Raw genomic sequence first — 21,293 nt, forward strand, 5'->3', positions numbered from 1 at the left:
CATACATATATATATATATATATACATACATATATATATATATATATATATATATATATATATATATATATATCTATATATATATACATATATATATATACACACACACTATGAAGTATAAATAAAAATACTGCACTACTGACTACTGCCTGCTTCCCCTTTCACTTCCAACATTAAAAATAAAAATTTTAAAAATTCCCAGTTGCATAATTTTTCTTTTGAATTTCTTTTTCACACACACACGCACATAGACAGTATACTATCAGTATACTACTGTATGCAGCGTATAGTATAGTATACCAGCTGACACACCCTCAGAATGGCAGCCCTACATTTCTCTCTGTAAACACTATAATATTTAATAAATAAAGAAAAAGTATTGCTGAAGTCGCTTGAGTACTTGCAAGATGCAACTTTGAGTTCAAATTTATATTCCAGTGCTGTTGCTGTGTCCACTTTTGCCCAACTTACTAATTGGCTTTAATCTACTTTTTTTCCAACACAGAAATGCTTTTAGGAAATTATGTTGAAAAAAAAATTTTTTTCTCCATTTTGCAATTCTTCATTCGGCACACACTGCGCTTTGATATTTTGGTTTTGAAATATTCATTAGTGACTGCTCGGCTATCTATTATTAACATTTCATGTCAGCACATTTGACAGTTTTTTGGGGGGGGTTGGGGGGGGGGGGGTATTTCTCAAGACCACACACAAAATGAGGTCGGGCATGACAAGAAAACGCCTGAAAACGACGGAAAATAGAAAAAAGAAAAAGTTAAAGACATCAACGATGGCCCCGGGTTATTCCCGTCGCATTTGGGTCGTAGATTTGGACTGCACTCCCGCCGCCCCTCGGGCGTCACGTTCCGCGTGCTCCTACCCTGCTCGTATCTCAGGGGCCTTGGGGGGTTGTGCACGGGCCTCTTCCGTCTTGAGGGCCAGCGTCCCCTTGTGGCTCCTGGCACTCGCCGCCTGTTTGGGCTGCGACTTCTTTCCGTTGCTGGACTCCACCCGGACCTCCTTAATAGTTCGGACGGGGACGCCCGCGCACGCGCGCGCGCACACACACACACACACACACACACACACACACACACACACACACACACACACACACACACACACACACACACACCTTCACTTTTCTGAGTTGGAGGCCGTACTTTCAATATTATCTTGAGCCTGTTTTTGGAAGAGGAAAGACATTTCTACTTCTATTTTGACAGTTTTCTGTTGCTACATTTCGAGAAAAAGCGGAAAGCACGTGGGGGGGGGGGGGGGGGGGGGGTTCCCCGCCCTCGTTTCTCTGACTTATTTAAAGACGCAGCGTTGAAAGCGCTTGCTTGAACCCTGACCTCAAAGTGGACTGTGCTTCTCTGACACGTACTGTTTAGGAAAAAGGAAAACGTGTCGTTTTGACCCAAAGTAAGTTGCACTTCAGTGCTGGGACCATCATGGGAATATAATTTCAAAGCAGTGTAGTTACTTTTACTCGAGTATAACTTCGGCACACTCCGGTGGACCTATGTGAGAAATTAGTCTATAGGCCACACACACGGGGCTGTATCGTCATCTTCTGTTGGTATTGAACGGTAAAACACAGTGAAGTCCGAACGACCGCCTCGTACCTCAGACTGGATTCGTTTATTGGCGTTGGGCCGCTCCGAGCCCTGCCTACGCAGCTCCGCGGCGCGAGAGCAAAGGCGCAGCGCCTCGTCCCTGATCTGCTGCTCCGACAGGCGGGGCTTGAACGTCACCTGGACCAGGCGCCTCTGTGCGAAGGGCGAGAAGGAACAGCGGCCCGGCGCGCCGTCAAGCCGGGGCGACTACCCTTGAGGGGCGGCGTGACGCAGGCTCTCGGTATCATGTCAGAGCCTTCTCTCCTGGGGATCCTGGTTCAGTAGGCCGCCAGCAGCAGAGCAGTACCAGGCTGCAGCCCGCAGACCGGGGCGGGGTTCAGCGTCGGACCTTGAATCCCACCCGCCCTGGTTTGATTGGTTTTAACCGTGGAATTTGGGCGCGGTTAAAACGCTGATTGTGATCGGACGCTAGCCGCGGCCGCTGAGCGTGACACGTTCAGCTTTGCATTTTCCGGATAATCCAAGGTTTTTATTTTTTTAATAGTTTATTTAGCTTGAGGAGTTGAATCATCTCTGCCCATAAAGGAACACTTAATACTTTATCACAAACATTCAAAATCATCCAATCATCGTTTTCACTGGAGAGGAAGGGTATGAAAAATTTGAGATTTGAGAAGTAACTATAACTGTAGTAACTATAACTGTCAGATACATGTACTGGAGTAAAGTAGTACAATATTTCAGTATAATACTGATAATACTCCAGTTAAGTACAAGAACCTCAAATTTGTACATAAGTACAATACTTGAGTCAATGTACTTTAGTTACATTCCACTCCATGGCATTGTTCTGACGGATTATTATTACGAAACCCCAATAGTCTGATAAATGTCCCATTGGACATGGACGACACACTTAACATCCTCTAACACAGGCCTGGCCAACCCGCGGCTCGCGAGCCTCATGCGGCTCTTTGGCTGGTTTCATGCGGCTCTTAAGGGGCTTTCACATGACAAGCGTCAAAAACTCAGAAAAAAAAAAAAAGCGCAGCCATTCATTCCCTATTATGATTATAAAATCGCTATGATGTATCACTCGTTTTCAACCGCGGATCACCTCCTCATTTACTCAAAGCGGACAGCAGCAGGAGTCATGTCCCATTAACGCCTGTTTTATTAGACCTAATGCCGCGTTTACACCAAAAGCGCCAGGGCGGCGCGCCTCCATACAAAGTCAACATATAGACGCGTTTCAGTCCAGTTCCAGTCTAACGCGGCATTAGGACTAATAAAACACCAAATAAGATTCCAAAAGCTTTGGAAGTTTATTTTCAAAACTATTGACATGGTTAGTAGTCAACATATAAGATGGATCGGCCGGTGAATTGCGTTGCGTATCGGACATGTCCGATGGAGAACTGTGAAGGCTGGAGGGGTGTGTGTGTGTGTGTGTGTGTGTGTGTGTGTGTGTGTGTGTGTGTGTGTCGCGACTCGCGAGCTGCAGGAGGAGGACCGACTGAAAGCTGCTTTAAGGGAAGGGACCATTGAGTTCTGGAGAAGTGTGCCAATGGAAAAATGCCCCAATGTCAAACGGGCTGCGCTTAAGATACTGTCAATGTTTGGGTCAACATACGTCTGCGAGTCTGTGTTTTCTACCCAAAAACATGTGGAAACCAAAGCATCGATCTGTTCTGACTGACACCCATGTGAAAGAATTGCTTCGAGTGGCAACAACGGAATACAAGCCACATTTGAAGAGGATTGTTCAAGACAAGGAATGGCAGAAGTCCCACTAAGCAACATGCATAGTAAGAGAAAAACGCTATTGTTAATTATTATATTTTTGTTTGTGGACTTTGTTGAACTGAGAGGTATACCGCGGAAACGCAGTACTTTCATTTAGGAGTCCTGGCTCAATGGTAGCGGCTTTGAACTCGATAGCGGGTTCGATCCTCGTAACCAGGGCTCCGGAACACCTAGTCCCAGGTATATGTGGATGGCCAAAGCATCAGATCGTGTATGGTCGGCAAGAGCCAAAACTGATTCTTAAAGGTTAGGGTTTAAGGGACACTATTGAATAAATTGACCCAACATGAAAAAAATACATCCTTATCATTAAACTCGAAGTCCAATTCCCCCCTCTATGAATAAATAAACAACAGTACTTTTTGAACTGAGAGTTTGTGTGTGTGAGACAGTGCACACAATGTTATATTTTTGTTTGTGGACTTGGTTGAACTGAGAGTTTGTGTGTGTGAGACAGTGCACACAATGTTAATTGTTGAAAATAACTGGCCTGTGGTCTTAGTACTCCATCCATCCATCCATCTTCAACCGATTATCCTTAGTCGGGTCGCGGGGGCTAGAAGTCAATTTCTGTCATTATCATGTTGGTGTGTGACATTTACAATAAATCTGGCTGAGCAGAGGTCTGTGTGTGTGTGTGTGTGTGTGAGGAAGGGATGGGGTGATGTTCATGTGTGGCCATGTGTATGATGTGGCTCTTTGCAGTCACACAGTAAAAAAGTGGCTCTTAGTCTCTGACTGGTTGGCCACCCCTGCTCTAACATTATACCTAAACTTAACCATCTTTAACATTATACCTAAACTAAACCATCTATAACATTATACCTAAACTTAACCATCTTTAACATTATACCTAAACTAAACCATCTATAACATTATACCTAAACTTAACCATCTATAACATTATACCTAAACTAAACCATCTATAACATTATACCTAAACTAAACCATCTATAACATTATACCTAAACTTAACCATCTACAACATTATACCTAAACTTAACCATCTATAACATTATACCTAAACTTAACCATCTACAACATTATACCTAAACTTAACCATCTACAACATTATACCTAAACTTAACCATCTACAACATTATACCTAAACTTAACCATCTATAACATTATACCTAAACTTAACCATCTGTAACTCATGGTTCAGAGTGATCGTTATGTTCAAAATACCAAACAGTTTACAGAGAAGCAGTCCCCACGTTGTTTAACCACGGCCAGACCTAAGTCCAAACCAATGAAATCAACGCTCAACCCCGCCCACGTTCGACAGTTAAACCAATCAAATCCCGGTGGGTGGCTGGTGGGTCCGGTGGGTCCCCATTCTGCAGGCTGCAGCCAGGTATACTTGCAGTCGCCTGCTTGGAGGCAGCAGTGTCATGTGGAGGCCAGCAGAGGGCATCAGCACGCTAACAAAGACAGCTGTTGTCAGCTTGAAACTGTGAAATTCTGTATAAAAGTGCTTTATGAGATGAAGTACTGGAGCAAAGGGGCAGGGGCTTCACTGTCCTACGTTACACAGGGCAGCTTCTCCATACGCCAGTTTAAGCTCTCGGCCATCAAAGTAGCAGCCATCTCACATCGCTCATGGTGGTTATAGCAAGTATCGTAATCACTGATGTGACGTTATTGTCACAAATGACAGATATCCAACTTCCCTATACGCACTATAAGCACTGCACACACTGATATTGTAATCAAACCAGGCCAACTTTAACAGACACATTTAACACAACTATAACCACAAACACATATGTACTACCTCCCCGGGCAGCAGCCGTCCTTTGGAGGGCGCGAAGCTGATCTCAGAGTCATCAAGAGGGTTGAAGCAAAACAGTCTGGGTCCGATGACGGGGGCCGTCGCCCACCCACCCTCCTGGTGGTCCGGGCGTTGGCCCGGGGCGTTTGGCCCGGACCCGGGGTTGATCACGTGGAGCACGGCGGTGGAGCGGTCCCCTATGGCCGTGGCCCCGAACTGGATCAGTGAGACGGAGAGCTCCAGGGGAGGCTGGACGCCCACCGCCCGGCACGGCAGCAGGAAATCTCTGGAGTCAAAAAAAAAAATATATATACTTATTAAGTGAGGTCATTTCTAATGACTTTGCGGATATTTGGGTCGACTGAAGGAATGATGTGGGGATTACCTGTCAACTCCAGATTTACAATGAAGTTGAAAGCGAAAGTCCTTTGCCTTCTTGGCGTTAAAGATTAGATCAATCTCCAGTGTCTCCAGCGGAAGCAGAACGCCAAAGCCATCGTTGGGCTGCACCTCGATAAACTATCGGGAGAGAAAACAAACAGACCAAGTCCAAAGAATACATCAAGGTAATTTTAGTAAGTACAGAACGTGGAGAAGGAGGAGCTTGGATGAGAGAACGGAGCAAATCTGTATGCCCAAATAAGGTAATAACAATTTGTGTTAACTTAACAAATTGTTATTAACTTATTTGGGCATACAGATTTGCTCCGTTCTCTTGTTCTACGGTATATTAAGGTATATAGAGTCGATGAAGTTGGCTAAAAGCCAAAAGGTATTCTCAGTATTTGTTACCCATCTGATTTACAACGTCCATCCCTACCTCAAATCCGTCTCATCATAAAATTCAGTACCTCAGGGATCCCCAAGAAGCCAAAGTCCTGGGTGAGGAGGGACAGGTTGGTGAGGCGGACCTTGGTCCTGACCGACTCGAACACAGAGCAGTAGCCAAAGTCCACCTCCGTTGGGTCGAACTGCAGGTCTGAGGTTGTCACCACGGCGAGGACTGTGTAGGGAACAGGCCACACCTGGTGGCACCGGCGGAGCGGTGTGTGTTACGGTGTGTGTTCTTTCTGAACCTCTGGAAACGAATTTGCAGAAAAACACCCCCCACTTGATCTCATCCGCTCAAGATTCGTGGAACCCTTTGCATTTTCATAGAGTAATTCTTTGACGCCATCTTTAGGAACAGTATCATTTATTTTCCCCGTTACATATACAATGGCCCTTTCATGGTTAAAATGAAAATGCTGTTCTGCATCTCTGAAGAGGAGGATCAAATGAGTAGGGAAGCGCTGTAGGTCCTGCATGCGTTGCAGTGTACCTCCCCTACATGAGAAACCCAAGTTATTCTAAGGTCGGAGCAGCTCTCCTGTTCAGTGAGACAGTTAGTGTGCATGCCAAGGAGTGTGTGTGTGTGCGCGTGCGTGCGTGTGTGCGTGTGTGTGTGCGCGCATGCACAAGGTCGAATGCCAGGAACGCAGAGCTGGGGGGAGGCGGGCGGGGGCAACAGCTTTTGGACACCACGGGAGCATCCTGGCCCAGCCTTTGGCTCCCAGTCAGAGCTCTAGTTCCTCCAAAATCCTCCCCCCCCCCCCGGTGGAGATAGGGGCCAGCGGAGAATGCATGGATGGAGAGCGGAGAGGAGAGGTGGCGATTTGGCGAGGGCATGCCTGACCGCGGGCCAGATTCAGATTCACTGAGAAAATTAGGAATTGGCGATAATGTGGGGAAGACAGGTCCAGACAGCTGGCCTGTTTATTCAAATAAAGGGCCGCTGCTGACGGATTGAAGGAATTCAATCTCCCTTGGAACAACTTCGACTGGCATGTCTGTTGATTGGCCACTTGGTTATTTATTTATGTGGTTTTAGTGTTAGAATTTTTGTTCAAGTGCAAAGCACGCATTACGGTTTTGAGTATGTCGGTTTATGTACCTTGACAAACAGGTGCTGGTTGATCTGAGCGGAAAAGAAAAAACCTGTCCTCCTTAACCCTATTCCTTACGGGGAGAGCACGAGGAGCTCTGGAAAATCTGGATCTATATGGGGACAGCACGGTTTGTGACGATAACATGCATTTTTTGGAACGGGGAAGAGGTGTGATACATCAGAGGTTTATCGAGACAACTTCGGTGAAAACAGTGTCACATCACCTTTCCACTCGGTTCGTTAGCGCCTACAGTGTAACTGGGCCTCGAGATAATTTTAGCTCATTACCAGTAAAATAGGTTAGAACCTACAGAGGCGCCGCTTCTGATAAAAAGGGCCTAAGTAGGCCAACAAAGCAGAGCCCGAGCGCCGTACAAACCTGGTCCGTGACGTGCAGGTTCAACGGGACCTCCAGGACCCCCGTGTCCCCGTCGAAAAATTCCTTGGCGTCCTCGGCCAAAGTGGATCTACGAGAGAACCAAAGCGGGTGGTGTAAGATTTTGACCTATTGCGTAAGCTGCAGGTTCCCCACAACGGAAGAAACTTCCCATCACGACCTGAAGACGGGGTGTGTGATGAATGTGCAACAGCCACGGAGTTATTTTTACCTTGCTCCAGCCCTAGAAACGTAGGCGGTCGGGGCGGGGGAGTCGGTCGTTTGACAGCCGCTAATTGTTTTCGATCCGTCACACGTGATGACTGAAAAGCCACGGGGGGGGGGGGGGGGGGGGGGGGGGGCGCAAACTTTCGGTTTCCTCGGAGAAAGACAGAAACGCGCGGCAGGCGGAGAGACCCCATTATTTCACTCCAGCCCACGACTGAAGCGCTCGCACGGCCCAGTGAAAGGAGAGGGGGAGAGGGAAGGATACAGCGTGCGCCTCCACACTACTGTAGGCCGTAGCCATGGCGACCAGGCACGTACGCGCGTTTCAAAGAGGCCCGGCAGTCGTGCTCGAGCTTATGTAAAACAAACAAATAAATAAATAAACAAATAAATAACTAACGCTGGCCCATCGATGGCCTCCGATGTAGGAGAGCTGCTCTGGCGAGCGCAGGTTTCTATGTTTATCGCAAATGTTTACGCAGGCACTCGCATGTGCATTGCAATGAGGTGTTGGCTGGCTTGAGAGGAATGAGAGGAGGCTTATTTCACACACACACACACACACACACACACACACACACACACACACACACACACACACACACACACACACACACACACACACACACACACACACACACACACACACACACACACACACACACACACACACACACACACACATTTACATTTACATTTACATTTAGTCATTTGGCAGACGCTTTTATCCAAAGCGACTTACAAGGGAGAATAACATTCAGCTACATTGCGACAGACACACAATATATTAGGGCTGTCGAACAATTAAAACAGTTAATAGCCTTTAATTGCACATTTGTTAACTGTTCAAAATGTACCTTGAAAGGATATTTTTCAAGTGTTTAATACTCTCTTCAACACTGTTTCTTTCTCCGCTCTCCGCCGTCTTTCTCACCTACACGGTTTACTCCAGTTGAACGCCTGCCAGCTAATGCTGTGAGTGTCGACGGTTTGATGCCGCTAATAAGGGGTGGGGGACTTTTACATGTCAGAGTGTTTTTCAACGCTCGAGGCTCACCCTCCGCAAAATCTCTGCTGGGATTCACTGAACAGGTTACTGATATATTACCTAGACTTCTTTCCCCACAAGGGTCGTGGGCCAGATTTAAACACTGACTTTCCAACTCCTTTTCCAGTAAACAATTTTAATGCTCGCCCTACAGTGGCTGAGAAGCAACCAAAAGCAGGGAATTAATCAATTGGGAAACACCCGACAAGCAAAATCAGGCGTAATATAACCCATTGTGTCTAGCGAGGAGCTACGAGACCACACCAAACAGTTCAAAAACATTGCTGGCTTTACTGCCTTGGCCTTGTTAATGCGACAAATCCTTTTTTTGTGCATTAGATGTCCAAGTTCAAAAATATCAAGGAGTTGATTTGACGGACAGTTGTTTCAGAGGGAAAAGCTTAAATGAGGGAGAGACCAGATCAAATCTATATGCCCAAATAAGGTAATAAAGAGTTGGTAAGTTAGAGATCGATGGCATATATATGTTTGCAATTAGACCTAACTTCCACAGGACACTTTAAGCGAAGAGTATTCTCACCACATGGTTTACAATGATCCATCCCTGTTCCTCATAATAAAATTATGATTATTTTTAATCTTATTAATCTTGTTTTATACTGACTGGCTTCACTCTTCGCTTGTTTACTCACGCACACTCTCCGCCTTTTTGAGCTAAAGGAGCAGCCGCATCACGCAGTCCTGCGCTGTCGACACTGTTATATAACATTAGGAGAATAGCCAGTTAGCACCAACATGAAAATACAGTCTTCCGATTCGTTTCCATCTCTTAACATATTGCTTACGTGGCAAAATGCAGAGGGGTCACAACTGTCACAGTTGCTTCTCTGCGATAAGAGAAGGAGCCCGTGAAGAGAGCAGGTCTTTCCGCCAATCCAATGACCAATGAGTGACGAGTCAGGGTGTATTTTGAGGGGGCTCTCTTTGCTTTACATCCAAATAGCAAACTCCCCATCACAAGAGTCGCTCTTGAATTGGCTTGGCAGGGCAGAGTGGAAAAGCCCAGCAGGGCCTCCCCGGGCCCATATGCTGGGGGTGGGGGTGAACAATTTGCGGACGGGTGAGGTTTCAAGTTTTGCTGGCATCCTGCGATCGTTTGCCTCGTGCGCTCCTCTCATCCGGCAGCCAGATTATCCACGGGGCTGATCCAAAAAGCCGTTTCATAGGCCACAGCCTTAAAATGACACCGCGCCTATTACTTTACACAAACCACCATTTGGGTCCCACATTTGTAAATCTGACAGTATCGGCCATTTAAGGACCACCTATAATCACTGCAGTACGACGTTCTACTCACTGGGACTGGGAATCAAAATCTGATACTATTACGGTCTCTATGGAATTAGATAGACACTATAGAGTATTGACATTTTCCGTTTCAATGGTTGATTCCTCAGGAGCTTATTTCCTCAGCATCAGTGACCTAAGAATAAAACTCAAAAACTCAATACACATATACCAGTAAGAGTATATGTGTCATTTTCTTTTTCTTAAAAAGGTTCTTTCCTTTCTTGTTTGGGTGTTTCCAGTATAAAATAAAGCAAATTTGTATAATAGCTTTGGAACTGGTCAATCAAAGTCAAGGTATTGATATCTGTACCATTATTGGACATTTTGAAAAGATACTCAAGCCCTGCTACCACCGCTAACTTAGAAACGATGCAACAGCCTCACCATATCATTCTTTTTGCAGCCTGTTTTATTGATCAAATTAAGAACAGCAGATTGGAAAGACACATTCCTCTCTAGCACTGGACCATCTCTTTCCCATAAAAAAAAGGGTGATTCTGAAAAGGATTACAAAACGGATTACGAGGCTTAGAGGTTTCTGATCATGGGGGAAACGAATGAGTAAGAAAGGAAAAAAACGAAACGGCCGCCCCCCCCCCCCCCCCAAAAAAACCAAAATAAACATACATCGATCATTTCTCCCATGCCTATATTTGGAGTGTGACAATGCACCTCGTGTTTTCCTGCTCATGTTTTGCTGATATTGCGGTTTGAGATGTGTACAACGGTGTCAAAGCTCCCGCACTGTTCTTCAATGTAATCTGTAGCAGATCTGCAGTAAATCGCCCCTTGTAATCTCCCTTTTATCAGCCAGAACTCCCCCCTGCTCTTTACAGATTAGACAAAAAAAAAAAAAAAAGAAAAAAAGATACACACACACACACACACACACACACACACACACACACACACACACACACACACACACACACACACACACACACACACACACACACACAGCATAATATAAACCCATTCAAGAGAGAGGATCCTATTCAAAAATCCAATCTTGTCACTGTGGTTTCCAAAGCGAATATAACATAAGGTTTTACAGGCCGGTAGAAATGCGCTGAGAACGAAATTCAGAGAAACGGTGAACGTTCATTCCGAATCTGGCAACATTCCCAATATCGCAACCCTCATGTAAACGACCTCTTCGTAATATCTAATCCCAATAGAGCCCAAAGTATATTCCTTATTGAGACCAAGATTTTTTAAATCATATTCCACTTAACCGTGGCACGCACCACACACGTTTATCACGTTGCTGCTGGCGTGTTCAGTCTGAGCGTCCACCAAAAGGTCAGGGTTAGTGTTCATGCTCACCCAAATGAGGGAGCTCCATATTTTTACATTCTTGGCACCGGTGGAAAAAACAGAAATGGTGACATTCTCAGGAAAGTCTCTGAAGCTAAAACGAGCGAAGGAGCGACAGAAGAAGATGCACATCGCTCGGGGAGCCACGTGAACTATACCGCACGCCGGTCGAAGGAATGGAAATCGCGTAAAATAAGAAATAACACCTCATTAAAAAAACAACATCTCACGCTGGTTATTCAACTTATTCCAATCAGAATCTGAATCCGAATCCGTTAATTTGGCATTTTTTATTTTATAAGTACATTTTCATGTACTAGGAATTTGTCATGGTATAGTTGGTGCATTGTAATGTAAAGAAAAAGTAGCATCAGAAAGAAAGCTTAACAGTCAGGAAAAAACAAGAAATACAATATATACAGAATATACAAAATATGCTCTATGCAGCAGGTAGAGATAATAAATAAAAAAATAATAAATATCCATAAAAGGCTATGGCAGGTGCTAAATTGCAGTAGGAGGCAAGTATTTACTGGTATAAATAATATATATATATATATATATATATATATATATATATATATATATGAACTATATAATAAATATATAATAAATGATATTAACATAGTCCGATGTTTCTGTACATGATAAATAAAATAAAATAATACCGTAAGGACAAGGCTAAAAAACAGATGGGTTAAGTCAAACTTTACAATGTTATTACAGAATAACACTGTAACACTGATTAACGTGCGCATGTCAACGTGCGGCTTGAAAAGGGAACTCGCCGTTGGAGGGACTAGGAGGGATTACAGTCACGCCGAGGATGCCTTCAGTGGCGGGTGGGAAGGAGAGAAAGTCGAAAAAAACAACAACAACAACAACAACCAAAAAACACCTTGCAGGCAGATGGGACGAGCAAGGAAAGGAAGAGGATGGAACACGTGGAGAGAGGAGTGAAGGATGTGAGGAAGTGACTCATCTCGAGATCCAGCTTTAACAGGTGTACAAGTGTGTGTGTGAGAGCTAGAGAGAGAGAGAGAGAGAGAGAGAGAGAGAGAGAGAGAGACAGAGTGTGTGTGAGTGTGTGTGTGTGTGTGTGTGTGTGTGTGTGTGTGTGTGTGTGTGTGTGTGTGTGTGTGTGTGTGGCGGATGGAGAGGATTTGGCAGTCCAGTCCAATCCTAGCTCCTGCTTGACGCCTGGACAGACTTGGCGTTGCAGGTTTTAACGGACAAATCAAATTAACAACTCAAAACAAAATAAAGGTAATCAAAAATGCAAGGTTTGGGCAGGAATTCATATGGGACCATGTATCCTTCCCATTTCTCTGTTAATTTCTGTTACTATGTGTCACATGCACATGTCTCGTCACATCTAGCCTCCCCTTCCAAATCCAGGATTTTATTTGTGTGTAAGAGAGAGATTGGAGGTCTCTCTCGCTCTCTCTCCCCCTCCCTCTCCCCCTCTCTCTCTCCCACTCCCCCCCTCATTCCTCCCTCTTTCTCTCTCTCCCTCCCTCTCTCTTCCTCTCCCTGCCTCCCTCCCTCTTCCCCCCCTCAAGGGTAGCGGTTTGTGGATGGAAGCTGCAGGGGCAAATGGGACCTGCGTCCGGGGTTACGTAAGCGTCAGAGCCTGGACACCGGTGGTCAGAAGTGGAAGGCTGGCATGGATGGAATAGGCATGGATGGAATAGGGATGGATGGAATAGGGATGGATGGAATAGGGATGGATGGAATAGGGATGGATGGAATAGGGATGGATGGAATAGGGATGGATGGAATAGGCATGGATGGAATAGGGATGGATGGAATAGGCATGGATGGAATAGGGATGGATGGAATAGGGATGGATGGAATAGGGATGGCTGGAATAGGGATGAGTGGAGTGTGAGAAGGAAAACAAAAAGCAAGGCGGGGGGGGGGTGGTGGTGACAGAGCCAGGTATAAACGACTGGGAGATGGCGGTGGACGGAAGGAAGGAGGGAGGGAAGGAAAGAAGGGATTTACATGTGGGGTCTCCAGAAAGTGACAAGAACGGATTGAAATGAAAAGAAGTTGGGAGAGGAGGGAAGAGGAAAAAACACATCCGGGTGAGGAAGAGAGAGAGAGAGAGAGAGAGAGAGAGAGAGAGAGAGAGTGCAGTAGTGCAGGGATGGAGAGGGCAGAATGGCCAAAAAAAGGGAGAAAGTAGGAAGGGGATGTGGTGTGACTGTGTGTGTGTGTGTGTGTGTGTGTGTGTGTGTGTGTGTGTGTGTGTGTGTGTGCGCGTGCATGCTGGGCTAGTGCATGCTCTCCACTCACCATAGCACAAGCAGCAGCAGTAGCACTCTGCCCTAATCCCACCCTGAGTTAACTGAGCAAGGCAGATTATCATGGGATTTCCCCCACCGCCCCCCACCAGCACCAGCATCACTTCCTCCTTCCAGCCCAGCATCCCAAAAGAAAACGCTGACCCACAATAAGGGCACAATGCAACAAGTGTGTACAAACCCAGCAAATACATATCATGATCCTTTTCACGGCAACACTGCTGCTGCACCCGAACGGTCTACTGCTACGCCCTGAAAGTCCAGGCTACATGCGACTGTCCGGCGCACTCTAACGCGCCACGGCGGCTTCTCGGACACACGGCACCGTCACACAGCCGCGCAGGCCTTTTTGAAAGCTCCTACATTTGCGGATGCTTTGCGTGGTTTCAAAGCGTCGAGTCCCGCTTGAGCGCTATTTTCATCTAACGTGGCTTCATTAGAGCGCCGCTGACATTGCATGACTGTCAAGGCCGCTGACCCATTTCAAACCCGCACCGCAGACTAAACGCACCAATATGCGGCAGCGGTCGCTTCAACCTCTCTTTAGATACCCGACAAAATCGGCTGCCAAACGAGAGGAGGAGGGAGAAAGGAAATATCGGGAAAGGCAGGAGAACGCCGGCACCCACGCAATCCTTTTTCTTTTTTTTTTCCCCTCCTGCCGCGCTTCACGCCTCTCATATCTGCCCCGCAGGTCCTCCGTCAGCTCCTCGGGCGTTCCAGACCGCATTTCAACTCTGCCCAGCCGCCTATATATAGCACCCGCATCCTCGCATAGAGAGAGAGAGAGAGCGGGCGGGCGAGCGAGAGCGCGACCGCGTCCTTCAAAGTCATTATAAGCGATTACTGGAAGCCTCCTCAACCCCCGGCTCACAGCCGCCACCGCCGCCGCGACCGGTCGGGGCTGAGGGGGCCGCTGGCCGAGGTGGAAACCGTCTGTCTTTACCCACCTCACGGACAGGGGACGCTGATTTCGCGTCACATCGCAGCGTGGCGCAAATACAAATTTCCGCCCCGGTCACCCCCCGTCGGCTAACTCTACCTTCCGCTTTTTTTGCCGAGTGAGATTTTCTTTAAATCAGAAAATGTGGTCTGGTCAGTAACTCAACATATCGGCCACGCCACAGCAGCCGGTGACAGATGGACCTCGTTTTTGGCAGAGAATATCTGATACACTCAATAGACAAGGCGAAACGAGCATGGAGAAATGTACGGGCGTGAGTGGGGAGACAGAAATATGGTGACAGGGAGTAGGCAAAGTAAAAATAAACACCTGATGTCTTTTTGTGTCTTGAGAGGGAAACAGTTTCCCCTTTTATGCACAGACGCGTAACAAGCTCACGCCTTAAAATAGGGTTAAATATTTATGGTGTTCTTTCGATATATTTGTATTGTTTACAGTGCTTACCCTTATATGCTCTATTTCCTGCTGTCCCCTTTTTTGCTGCTGTAACAATTAAAATTTCCCCGTTGTGGGACTAATAAAGATTTATCTTATCTTATCTTATCTTAGGATTAGACATGCTCCAGTCTCTCATCATCATTGTACCCTCTGTGTGTCCTTCCTCACCTGGGCTGGAACTTGAGTTGGGCACTGAAGTCTGACTTGGGCTGGATCAGCCCTGTTTTTGGCAGGATCTTCATGTGGTTCTGCATTTCTGGGCACACCTCAAACGTCAGGCCCAGGGCGGTGCTGGCGCTGTCCGACACAAACAAGAAGGGTATGGCTCAGTTAGCACTGTGGACGGCCACACCGAACCGCCGGAACGACTCGCCCACCCAGCCGCCGACGGTGACACCTGTTTCAGCGGTTCGAGATGACGGCGGCGGCGGCGGGAGCGAGCTTATCCACGTGAGGCAATCGGCCTGGGGGGGGGGGGGGGATGTTCAAGGTGCTCCCGAAACATTGTACTCGCTCGGCGTCGATCCTTTTATCTCTATTAGCCGTCATCGCTCTGTTCGACTGGGATGACATTGCAACGGGACGACGCTGGCGAATGACACACGCGGAAATTGCTGCGCGCACAAGCGTGATATTCCCTGAGTGGGCGTCGCTGCGGTGACCCCGCTTCATGGCGCGTTCCAGCGGATGGCTGCGCCCTGGGTAGCGGGCGACATAAATGGCTCCTCACCTTGGGAATTCTCCGACACGCGTCTGAGTGCTCTGGCGTTGTGGACCGCTCCGCGCCCGCCGACGCCGCGCTGGCGTCTCCCCCCGTGGACGCGCATGTGGCCGACGAGAGGAAGGTTTTTTTTTCAGTTTCCCACTTAAATGAAGTGACCCACTTTGAACGGCGGGGTCAACCAGATGGTTCCTTTCGCCCGCGGCAAGGACTCTCGGGGACGCGGCGGGGGGATATTAAGTCACAATCTCTATTCTGGCCAAACGATAACCTTCAAAATGATCCCGGAGGGGTGTGCATAATCATTTAGAACCATTGGGTTTGGTAATAAGGACAGGCCTTTTTTTTGGGGGGGTGCGGGTGTGATGTTTTCTTTGCTGTGGGTTTCAGGGACCAAATGTGCACAACAACCCTACTTCAGATAAAACACAACAAAGACATATACATGTTTTTCCAAGTGTCTTTTTTTGTAGTTCCAGCCTCCCAACTGTTGGATGGGGCTCGAGTAGAGGTGGTGATGGAGTAGTAGTGGTGGTGGTGGTGGTAGTAGTAGTGGTGGTGGTGGTGGTAGAGGTGGTGGTGGGGGTGGTCAGTATTCACGGTGTGACATTTGCCATTTCATTGCAATAGTTTCTACTTTTACCTCAAATCAAGACCGCCAGGAAATCGCCAAAAGCATGACTTTATAACTTCATGTCTGAGTCAAAATAAAACTTTTACCCCAAAAACGTAACAAAGACAGTCTGAGCTGAGAGGTTTTGACGTCTTGTTAGAAAGTGAGCGGGGCGGGGATCGGTTTCATTACGGTGTCGGCATCGGCGCCGAGCGCCGCGATGCTCCACTACACCGCGAGTGCCAACGTGCTTGTTTGTTAGTTTGTAGTTTGGTAGTTTGGGTCTGCGCGTGTGGTTTTAAATGAATAACACAGTGCTCCGTATAAATAAGTACATTCTGCCAACCGGATTGTTTTCCGCTGTGTTCCAAACACTGCAGACTTGGGCAGTGAGTGGACACAACGCTTTCATTAATGGCCCGTCGAGCGGAAGACGGCAAAGAGGCTCCCGTCGGAAAATAAATGCACCTGTCAACACTACGCGCCCATTCAAGACGCCGGCGGTGGAAGTGACGAGGCTCCTTCCTCCTCCTCCTTCCTCCTCCTCCTTCCTTCCTCTCTCCCCATCTGGAGCCGTCGGCCCCCTCACAAGCCCGGCGACATATTGTTGCTGGCGTGGAGTGTTTTTGCTTTTGTTTTTGTCTTTACCCTCGGAGCTGGCGTTCACACGTGCCCGGGTGCCTGCGCGGCCAGATGGCTGTTGTCATAAATCCCCCCCGTCCCCGCCCCCCGCACCCCTCATGTGACGTGATGGAAAGATTCACTAAGCACCAACACTGCACGCCCAGGAACATTGTGCTTGATCCCCCCCCCCCCCACACACACACACACATATAACATGTATATAATACATTACACACATAAACATACAGTACACACACACACACGCACACGACACACACACACACACACACACACACACACACACACACACACACAATATATTAGGGCTGTCAAACAATTAAAACAGTTAATAGCCATTAATCGCAGATTTGTTATCTCTTCAAAATGTACCTTAAAAGGATATTTTTTTATATATTTTTTTTAATACTCTTATCAACATGGGAGTGGACATATACGCCTGCTTTATGTAAATGCATGTTTGTTGGAAATCAATTAACAATCCAAAACAATGACAAATATCCTCCGGATGCTGCATTTAGCATAAAAACAACACGCTCAAATCCTAACACGGCAAACTCAAGCCGGATAGGAAACAGCAGATGGGAATACTGAGCGACCACCACGCCGGCGGCAGCCTCTCCTCTCGCTCTGTCTGCGTAGTGAGTTACTTTTCTCTTTCTTAACCTTTTGTTTACATTTTTAACTTTTGCTACTGCACACATTGTGTGGATCTCTTTTTATCTTATGGAGACGGCTTTTTCTTATCTGATGGGACTTATCTATTTCTAAAACTGTTATTGCTGTGTCGTACTGTTGTACACTGTACTGTATATCTCCATACACACTTTATTCACATGCACTTTACTGCACATATCTGTATATACAAATAGCCTATCCCTCTATGTACTTCACTTCTATTTTGTATTTGTATTTTATTTGTATTATTCTATTCACTAACTGCATTACGTTTTAGGAATCAGTTAGTTTCAGTTAGTTGCTAGGTAGGAATTAGGTTAGCTAATATGTTCGGTTGAGTAACTATTCTGCATAATTTCCGGGTGCGTTGCAGAGACATTTCACTGCATATATGCATGAAAGTATGTATACGTATGTGACAAATAAATAAACCTCTTCAATCTTGAACTTGTTTATTCAAGGGAACGGCTGCTCTCACTCCGAACAACGGGGCACGCCGGCAATGTTCAGCCCATACCGGAGGAACTGAGGGGCACTTACCAGGGCTGCATCTGGCACTGAGCTTAATTTTAAGCCAATGGCAGAGCGGTGGAGGTACAGGCCCTATAATCCTAGTGGTGGGGAACATGAAGTGGTGCAACCCAGGACATGTAACTGTTAAGGTGCGGTCAGGACATGGAGCTGGGTCTCCGGCCATATTACACGCCCAGGCAGTTGTCGCAAGCCATCGTTGTTTGTCTCCATGGGCGCCCACAGAGACGCCGTGTGATGTCATCCGCTCCACTATGGCGAGGCTACAAACACAACACACCCTGGGGCCTCCACGGAGCGCTGCAGGAAGGAGTCCTAAAAGCCGGAAATGAGCTTGCCCATCTGCACTTCCGGTTCACTCTTGTCGCAGTCAATGGGTTTTTTTTGTTTTTTTTTAATGGGTTTTTGGTTCGATGCCAGAAATACGGTCTGGGGTTAACACAAGCTTCAGAGATTTTTCAGGTTTTTTGTTCCAGGACATGAAACATGAAATATGTGAGTCAATACCCCACTCGTGAATTTTAAAGCTTTTACGTGTCTCAAAAGCGGCGCTTGCTAACAAGTGGCTAAATGGGACTACGGAGGCTGTCGGGGACATCGACGTCATCACGCACAGAAAACCCAGTAGAGAGCAGAGGACTGAACACAGAATGTCCTCTACTCACTGGTCCTCCCTCACAGCCTCTACTTGTTTATGCTCACGCTCTTACAAAATGTTCTAACTCAAACTTTCCAGGCTTCTGTAGAAGAGGTCAGTGCCGCAAAGCCAATGACAGGTTGGAAGCTTCGTGGTGTTGAAGTCATGCAACCGTGGTGCAGTATCTTTATAACCTAACGTTAGATTTTTACCTCTGCCGATTGCATTTACGCTTCAGAAATGGCAAATGTGGTTCTCGTTTGGGAAGATTATCTTGCCGAACAAAACGTGCAAGTACGATAAACCCCTGTTTGCCACAGAGTTTATTTTCTGATATAAGGCAAAATCCAGTGGAAAAATCCCATTGTGTTTTTGTCCAGGGAACCAGGGTGATTAGAACTTCCAGCTTGGCCTCCAGAAATAGGTCCTCCCTGCAGAACTCGGAGGTGGTTTAATTCATTGTGGGACGCTTCGCTGCATCTTAACTACGGGACGAACAAGGGGCAAACGGTCATAATAACACAACATGTGTCAGAAAGATTTGTCAAGAAAAAACAAATTAGTGTTAATGCGTTATTATCACATTAACTTTGACAGCCCTAATATATATGCTGTATATATATATATATAATAGAAGAATCAATATCTCTTTATTGTCATTGTACAAGCAGGATACAATGAAATGTGTCCTCCGCATCTGAACCACTGCTTTGAATGGTTGGTATACGTACATATACTCTATATGTATGCATATATACATACATACCTTTTGACCCTGCTAAATGACTTTGGTACATCCTCACTTAATAACCTCCCCCCCTCATTATGAATATTATGTCAACCCACTGAACAGAATAATTCAACCTGCTGCTCTGCTCAAAGTGAGGTGGTGTGTGTGATGGTGTGTGTGTGTGTGTGTGTGTGTGTGTGTGTGTGTGTGTGTGTGTGTGTGTGTGTGTGTGTGTGTGTGTGTGTGTGTGTGTGTGTGTGTGTGTGTGTGCTGAGCTGGGATCTCATCTGCTTCCTTCAATCTCCAGGGGTTTTTCGTGAGCCGTTTACAAAAAAATTCAAACCCATTTCTTTCGGGCAGGGTGCGGCGCAAAAGGGAGCTGGAATTCAACGGCTGAGTCTCATCCCTCGACTGGGTGCGCGACGTCACTCTCTCCGGAGCATTCAAACTCCCCCCCCCCCCCCCGCCCTACCTGTTGTGGACGACCAGGCGGTCTTGGTAGATGTGGTCGAACATGCAGATCTTCAGGTTCACGCTGGGCTGAGCCATCTGGACAGGCAGGACGGCCGCCACGCCCCTCACCCTGATCTGGATCTGGGAAGGAACGTGTCCTTGGGTCAACGGCTGTCGCAATTTAAATCCGTATATCATGTAGGTTAACGTTCCAGCCACTGCGCTCACTAGCGTGCCGCAAAAATATTTCAAAAGCCACCACAAACACTGAAAATAATGGAAACTAGACCCTGTGTTGCAATATCAAAATTTCAAGGCTGTACTCATTGATCAATTCAAGGCAGAATAGCAGCCGTTCCTCAGAAGAAGCTCACATTTCTCACTGTGAGAACTATGAGCAGCAATTTAAGGTTTCAATGTTTTGAGAATCGCTTCTTGACGAGACACTCGTCGTTCCGTTCAGGTGGTGTAAACGCACGGTGAGCGAGGGACGACTTCCTGTGAACGACATTGGCCATAAACAGTATGTCTGATCTAAAGACTTAAAAAAAAATAAAATAAAACTAAAACAAAGGACAAGCTGGAAAGGCGGTGATGGAGCTTGGGCGGGACTTACAGGTTCACTGTCGGGGTCGGAGAACTTGATGTGAAAGTGGAGCTTGGCCACTCCGGGAACGGTGGGCGTGAACACCACCTCCAGCCCCACGCTGTCGAAAGGCCCCAGCTCCCCCTCTCTCACCTGAGATAGTTCAGTGAGAAACAAATGGAGATCTTGAAATCTCCTTCTATCCACTACACACACACCACAACCGGGTTTTTTTTAGAAATGTTCTTGGTACCCTGTGTTTTTATATTTATCACTTTATAGTTATTGCCTATTATTTTTTCTCACAATAATCATCGGGAATCTTCACAATATCTAAACACCGCCAGACACCTGCTTATATGTTCAATAAGTCACTTAAAAGATTCTTGAATTGAATTATACGATCCAAAACGTATGATGTCAAACTACACACAGTAAAACCCGATTATCTTAAATGAGGCGTCATATTCCAAGACCTAACACCATGAGATTGAATGAATCATGAGAATCATTATTAATCCAAGGTAAAAAAAAATGTAATTTCTTTAGTCACCTTCACATCGTGTTTGCGCAAAACAATGTTTGCAAGGAATATTGTTTGAAAAAAACAATCAAACCGCAGAA

At 46.4% G+C, this 21,293-nt stretch overlaps 1 protein-coding gene across 1 annotated transcript in view; it reads right to left on the reverse strand.

The window, feature by feature from the left end:
• Positions 1–21,293, reverse strand: part of cfap74 (cilia and flagella associated protein 74) — a gene marked incomplete at both ends in the record, with an annotated part of 55,808 nt that overhangs the window by 10,049 nt on the left and 24,466 nt on the right. Inside the window, 9 exons of the mRNA XM_080014516.1 lie at positions 881–1,020; positions 1,629–1,772; positions 5,164–5,446; positions 5,546–5,679; positions 6,012–6,185; positions 7,467–7,554; positions 15,247–15,375; positions 20,103–20,224; positions 20,700–20,822. Of these exons, the coding sequence (XP_079870642.1) occupies positions 881–1,020; positions 1,629–1,772; positions 5,164–5,446; positions 5,546–5,679; positions 6,012–6,185; positions 7,467–7,554; positions 15,247–15,375; positions 20,103–20,224; positions 20,700–20,822 (1,337 nt within the window). The remainder of the gene's footprint in view (positions 1–880; positions 1,021–1,628; positions 1,773–5,163; positions 5,447–5,545; positions 5,680–6,011; positions 6,186–7,466; positions 7,555–15,246; positions 15,376–20,102; positions 20,225–20,699; positions 20,823–21,293) is intronic.

Source organism: Zeus faber, assembly GCF_960531495.2.
Source record: "Zeus faber genome assembly, chromosome: 15".
In the NCBI taxonomy this organism is placed as follows: Eukaryota; Metazoa; Chordata; class Actinopteri; order Zeiformes; family Zeidae; genus Zeus; species Zeus faber.